The following is a 7,360-nucleotide window of genomic DNA, read 5'->3' on the forward strand; positions in this document are numbered from 1 at the left end:
ACAGAATTTATTCTGTCATCAATTTTATCTGTTACATAATATATTCTGATATGTATGACTGTACATTACAAGTATGTCATGTTAAATATGTTATTTATTATATGTTATGCCATGTTATGAAATGTTTGTATCTCAAGTTGGTCATGTATTTTAAGTTATGTTCAAATCATGTTATGTTACGTCAGGGTTCCAATCTTTTCATATTCCAGTCACGTTTCATCTTGAGTACATTCAGTTTGTGTAGAATACATGGGGCAACAACAACTGTAGAGTATGTATTTTTCATGTTAAGTCAAGTTTGCGTAGAATACATGGGGCCACAACAACTGTGGAGTATGTATTTACACGTAGAATATATGGGGCCACAACAACTGTGGAGTATGTATTTTTCATGTTAATTCAAGTTTCAAAGTAAGTTCATACTAAGTCAAGTTTCAGATCAAGTTCATGTCAAGTCAAGTTCAATTCATGTTTCAATTTAAGTTATGTCAATTATGCTATGTTGTACGCTAAGTTATGCTTTAATTACTTATGAATTTGATTATGCATTTATACTTTTACTGTCATCCATGCATTATTAGCATGTGTGAAAGTTTTTTGTTAACTTGTTGAGATTTGTAATCAAATCTCACTGTGGTAGTCTCAACTACCATTCTCCCCGAATGGTAGATCTTGTTACAGGACCTGAAGGAGGATCAGGAGCTGACCAACTAGACACAGTCGACTGAACGACAGTGCGTCGTTAATGTTAATATAGTAGTTAAATTACTACTTGTACGATGGAGTTGCATCTCCAGTACTTTTGGATCATAACTATTTTGGACTAGTGTTGTGATCTTAGTTGTTCAATTGATTTTTATGTATGAAGTATGTTTTAAGCATTTGAGATATTTTTAATTTGGTGCATAGTATTGCTAAAGAAAAAATTTATCCGCTGCGAATATTGCACATTGTTAGATACATGTTAGAAATATTGCATCTTATATGTCATGAACGGGGGCAGGTAACCTTGTGTTGCATGTCTCGACGCTTTAAATGTCCGTTCGATCACAAACGGAATTTGGGGGCGTTACATAAGCTATTATTCATTAAACTCTTTTATATTCAACAACCCAGAATACAGGTGTCGATTATTAGTTTCCCCTCCGTCACAAGCACACCTAGAATCCTATAGTCCCTTTACAGAACACATTGCCAGAGATGCACTACAACCCAAAATCAAATAACCTTATGACCCATAATCCTATACTAAAAATAGAACACGTCTACGATTCTTTCAAGGATCAAATACACCAATGCTGACAGTAAATGATATCCAAACCCAAAGCATGCATTCCTGTAAATCTTTGCAATAACAAAACACAGTGATAACATAAGTAGAAATCTAACAAACTTAATATTCTAGCCCAAAATATTTCTTGAAGATAAAATCTACTTGTAATTGCCATTACACCAATAAAGGATGCTTAATACCACCATAAAATTGATATTCCCTTTACACCAACAAAGGATGCTTAATACCACATCAAAGTTTTCAAAAAAGAATTAAAGCTTTGCAATTGCCCGCTCATGATAAAAAAACAATTAAAGCTTTACACCAACAAGTATCAATATTCCCTTTATACCACCAACAACAAGATTAATATTCACAAATCTTGTTTCCTTAAATATTGGTAGGCACCAACTCATGATCATTTCTCAGCAAGCAAGTACACCATGGGATCAACCTATAGGGAAAACCAATGATGATAAATTTGGTGCCAAATCCTTCATTAAAACCCACAAAGAGCACCACAACCATTAAAACCAAATTTTAAAAAAATCAGAATGTGTAACCATGGAAAGGCACACCAAATGTTAACAATTTTGACAGGCATACCCACGAAAATCATGTCATTCCTGTGGTTGTGAACCATCCAATATAGTGTGAAGCAGTTGTAATCCAGCCAACCCAAATTGCATCTATAGACCGAGAAAAGTCATATATACCAGTTAATGTCAAACTTACTATTAAAATTATGTAAACCACAAGTTGGGATTCATGTACACTTTCTTGACTTTGCATTACTATTTCTTGGGGCTAGGCTCCAGTAATATCAGTAGCTGATATGCTTTCTGGAATAGTCTGATGATACGGTATTGTAAAAATCAAAGCAATGCTTAATACCAAATATAAACTAAATTTTTTTAAATTATAATTCAAATATAAATATAAATCAAATATATTACTTGCACGTGTCCAAATAAATTCTTGCGCACGTCTACGACTGGTATCTTCTCCATCTCGCTGAAAATAATATATTAAATGTTGTCAGGTAGCAATTATAAAATTAAGCATGAACAAGGTAAAAATCAAAGCATATCAGCACCTATTTGCATTTTCCCTTTCCCTGTGCTCACTTCGTCTTCTTATTAACTTTTCGCAGGTCTCTCTCCATCTTGGATGCTCTCCTCAGAGATGGGGATCTCCCTTTCCCTCTCACAATATGTGGACTAAGTACTTGTTTTGAAGAACCAACAGTTGTTGTAACATTTGTGGTACCACCAACATTATGACAATTTTGGGTGTACAATGGGGGATCTTGATTGCCAGAATAGTGGTCAATCATTGCATGCAACTTATTAGTTGCATCCAAAGTATGTTCTCTCGAACCTGCAGCATGAGTAATCATCTTACAACAGATGTTCAAAAGACTTGAATAAGCAATAGAATCCTCCCGTTGTTGTACTGTGTTGTAGCTGTTGTGGATTAACATGTATCTTTTTTTGATGTCATTCCTCCATCAATCCAAAATGTACCTATCTGACAATGATTTAATCCCGTTACATTTGAACACAGCGAAGATGTGCTGGCACACTATCCCCCTCATTTCAAATAAACCACAAGAACACTTTGTAGATGTATCTTCCTGACTAAAGTCCACTGAATGTGTAACTAACTTAGTGAACTCTTTGAAACAAAGTTCATCCTCTACTACATAGGTCTTTACTGTACTATCTACCTTGAGTAAAACTGGGTCCAAGTCGATAACTCGGGCAAATTGTTTCTGAACTTCCCTAAACTTTCCATTGGTGTACAAATCTTGATATCTCTTTTTAATTGAAGATCTAGAGATGCAGGAAATTGTGATATTAAATGAATGGAAGTCCGCTACATTTTCGTTCTCAATTTTCTTTTTCAATGCATCATCATATTCATCGACAAACTCTTTCAAGTTTGTCTTAGCAAGAACATAGCCATCAAAAAAGGCATTCATGCTCTCGCTCCATTGAGTTGTACTCATTCCAGTCTAAAAAACCTCTCTCAAGAATGCCAATACCCAGTACTCACGCTCAATGTATAAACTTTGCAACCACACATTCTCATGCAAGTTATATGTGGTGATGAACTGATCCCAACATTTCTCGAACTCTTCCCGAGTTTGGGTGTCATACACACATTTCATTAGTGCAGTTTTCATTTTAGTTTTGTAGGAACCATAGCTGCCAAGCTTTTCGGGGATTTTCTTAAGTATATGCCAAAGGCAAAATCGATGTCGACTTTCGGGGAAAACAATTGAAATTGCATTTTTCATTGCTCTGTTTTGATCAATGATAATAACCTTCAGCACTATACCATCCATACACTGCAACCAGGTCTAGAATAACCACACAAAGGTCTCAGTATCTTCTGAGGAAATCAAGCCAGCTCCCAACAAAATTGATTGCCCATGGAGGTTTATGCCAACAAATGGTGTAAAAGGCATTCCATATCGGTTCGTCAGGTATGTGGTGTCGAATGTGACCACATCATTGAAATATTGGTAGGCTGCTCTACCACGGGGTCTGCCCAGAATACATTCTTTAACCTCCCGTCATCATCCAGGTCCATTAATGCAAAGAACCCCAGATTTTTGTACTGCATCTGTAAAAAGTAGTCTCGAAGTGCCCCAGCATTACCTGCGCCCAGTTGTAGATGTCGTGCGTTGTCGATGTAGTTACAGGAATCCTTTTTAAAAAATGGGAGGTTCTCGAATCCACCCGCACCAACAACAAGAGATCCGAAACTCTTATTCATTCGGATGTCAGCCATATCATTTGTATTAAGGACTCTTTTTATGGATTCACTTACTTCTCTATTACATCGAAAGAAGCGTTTCTTTGGGCTGGGGTTTTGGTTATGGATATTGTGAACTGTATTCAGTCGAAACTTTCCATCAGCAGTTTTTAAGACATTAATTTTTGCCTTACATTCCGTCTTTCCTATCGGATGAGGGTTGACAACATTCAAAATCCTATTCTGGGCCTTCCCACCACAGGTATAGGCAAGTGTGACATATCTAATAGTCCCATCCTCTCCCCTCTCACTCCTTTTTGTCATCACCCCAAACCCAGATTTCTTACCAAATTTCTTATAATAACTCATTAAATCTTCTAAGGAATTAAACTCCGTCTTGGACTTTGGCACATCATCACAATCCATTTGCACTTTCTCAGATGCTCCAGCACTGAATATGGGGGTTTCAGTTTCTCCACCATAGGGTCTATTATCCTGTGCATCTGGTCTATCCGCAAAACATTCATCAACTCTAGAGGATGTACATGGCGATTCAGTTTCCCAACCATCAGATCTATTATCCTCTGTACCTTGAAATTTGCTTATAATGGAGCTTATATTAATGCGAGATACTGAGCCTTCCATGTCATGTTGAAATGGGTAACTACCCTTCTGGCAAAAAGAAAAAAACAATGCAATTAAACTCTTTTAAAAAACCAAATTATTAAAATTAAACATGTTCAATATGATATCACCACCTGTAGGTTGCTGGGATATTGGTTGGCACTAGGATATGATAAAAAAGCCGATGACCACGCAGGCATTGGTCCATAGTAACCGTCTATGTAATTTGGGATGTTTGGACAAGTTGATGGTATGTTCTAAAATATTATTGGATAAGTTATTGATGTTTTTTGAAAATAAATATCAACTAATAAACAAATAATGTTTTCGATATATTAAATAATATAACATACCACGGGTGGGGGATTTGAGCTAGATGGTTTTGAATTAGATGGGTCTTCTTTTCCGTTTCCCATGCTAAGAGAGAGGCAAATGAATTGTCAATAGCAATATTATATAACTTAAATCACATTAAAATCTATAAATTAGTATATAAAAAATGATCAAAGATAGGTATATCTACAAAAAATCCCAAAATCAACATTACTAGGAAGGAAACAATGTCTTGCAAATGCTTTCCAGCCAATCACTGAGTATAATAATTCTAAGGTGGAGAATATTGATATAGATTTGGTAATAATTCACTACATTCTAGCTATGGTTTACCAAGTTGACAAAAGCTTCTTCTAGCAAACATTCAAGTTGTCTTGTCAATTTTTTCCCTCTTTAATCTCTAAATATTTATCCTACTCATCCTGGGATTTGATCTCTAAATAATTAGTGGCATGTTCTATTTTAATTCATAAAGCAATTTATGTAGTGGACTCATTGTTTTGATTTAGACATGAAGACTTGCTCATGAGAGAGATCAATAAATATCAAAATTTGTTTTCAGTATCATTAGATATTGTTAAGAGGCTTGAAGCCACACGGTTAGTACTTCAGTGGGAAACAAATATGAATTCATCCAAAAATTGAATCAACCAACTAGCCTACTATTAATAGATATTTATGCTCATTAAAAACTTTAAATTTTTCATAGAAGCAAGTTTATTATGGCATCCAAGTCCATGTATGCTGTAGTTGTAAAAATTAAAATAGAGATGCAAACGTAATGGATGAAGCATTATCATTTTTTTCTCGTAAGCTGAAACAGGACACATTTATCAACACAACAACAAGAACTTCTGACAACTGGAGACACCGTAAACATCATTATTATAGACCAAAAATCTTTGAAACCAGATAGCAAGACTAAATCAGGATTGTGTAAAAGGAAAGAATACAATAGAAAAAAAAAGAACAAAAAAGAAAAAGAAAAAACATAACTCATTACTAAATAAACCACAAGAACTATGAAGCAAACTCAGATCTGGAAGTAGTGACGGACGACAACCTCAACAACCTGTTTTGTCCATGCCGATGACTTTCTGACAAGATTTTTCAGACCATGGTAGTTTTTGGTCTTCTCTCTGCTTCAGACACATTTCATAGCTTTTATTTCGATTTCTCTCTTTTTCTGCTTTTTTTTTTTATTAAAATATTGACGTGTCAGCACACGTTAGCCAATGTCGCACCTGTTCCGCAAAACTGGTTGTGTATAGAAGAATTGATATCTGAAAGTCTCTGGGTTGTTCTATAGAACAACCGGCCCAACCCAACCGTAGTCATATTTGCACAACTTTTTCAATAAAAGATAAAAAAATTCTCAAAACTGCTACAGGCAACCGTTGAAGGTAATCGTGGGGGAACCAGCTTGCCACGTAAGCCAATATATTTATTAAAAAGAAAAGAAACAAAAAAAGAAAAAGACAAAATGAAACGAAGAGAGGGAAAATTTCAGATTTCTCATTTTCTCATTCAAATGAAACCAGAACTGGGGTCTGCGACACTGCGTCTCGTGTGGCTGTCTCTGTCTAAGCATTGTTGGGTTTGCGACGCTGTATCTAGTGTGGCTGTATCTGTGGGTGTATCTAAATAAGTAGTTTCGTGTGGGTGTTTCTTCCATCTCTGTGGGTGTCTCGTCCAAATTTATGTTGTGTGGGTGTCTCCGCAGCTGGCTTCAGGTAAAATCTCAACTCTTAATAATACATTATGTTGTGGTGGTGCATGTTGCTGCTTGGGATCTTGGATTTGTATGTTCCTTGGATGAAATATGTCTATTTTGGGGCTCTGTCAAGCACCAAATTTCTTGCACTCGCAGTTATTATAGACCACGTTAAAATGGTGAAAATTTGGAGTTTTATAAGTACTGTAATATTAATATTAGACAAGCTAAGTGGGAGCAGCTGCCTTGATTTGGAGGTTTTGATGCAATGGATTGCAATGTCATTATAAACAGAACCGAGCCATGGTGGGTTGAGTGGAATTTGGTAACATGAACCTAGCTTTATTTGCCCATTTTACTTCCAAACTTAAATCTGCCCACGTATCTAAGTTGGATTATGATCCAATCTCCCTATTTAGAAATATTTTCATACCCAAAGATAGATTAATAATGATAACAAGAAAGGCTTTACTTGCTTGTTTGCATCAATTACAACAAAGTTGGTGTCTCAGCTATTAGCTTGATTCTCGGTGTTATTAAAATGGGAGATGATGCCTGATGAGGACATAAAGGAAAAAGCTAGAAAAAAAACCAGTATTCTAACCTTGTTTTAGGTCATTGCATTAAAATAATTGCATGATTAAGTGTTCCAT

General features: G+C 35.7%; 1 protein-coding gene across 1 annotated transcript; it reads right to left on the reverse strand.

Annotated features, from left to right (window-relative positions):
• Positions 1-3,290: 3,290 nt before the first annotated feature.
• LOC122301401 (protein FAR1-RELATED SEQUENCE 1-like) lies at positions 3,291-4,681 on the reverse strand. Its single transcript, XM_043112737.1, has 2 exons — positions 3,818-4,681; positions 3,291-3,626 (listed from the first exon to the last, which is right to left on the reverse strand). Exons 1-2 carry the CDS (start codon positions 4,679-4,681, stop codon positions 3,291-3,293), a joined length of 1,200 nt encoding a protein of 399 aa, XP_042968671.1.
• Between the last annotated feature and the right edge of the window lie 2,679 nt (positions 4,682-7,360).

The sequence above is a fragment of the Carya illinoinensis genome, chromosome 1 (assembly GCF_018687715.1).
Source record: "Carya illinoinensis cultivar Pawnee chromosome 1, C.illinoinensisPawnee_v1, whole genome shotgun sequence".
NCBI classification, from domain to species: domain Eukaryota; kingdom Viridiplantae; phylum Streptophyta; class Magnoliopsida; order Fagales; family Juglandaceae; genus Carya; species Carya illinoinensis.

Coding starts and splice junctions, on each gene's coding strand:
- LOC122301401 (XM_043112737.1), bottom strand. CDS start 4,681: ATGGAAGGCTCAGTATCTCGCATTAATATAAGCTCCATTATAAGCAAA. Junction 3,627..3,817: donor TATTCTGGGCAGACCCCGTG/GTAGAGCAGCCT, acceptor ACCTGGTTGCAG/TGTATGGATGGTATAGTGCT.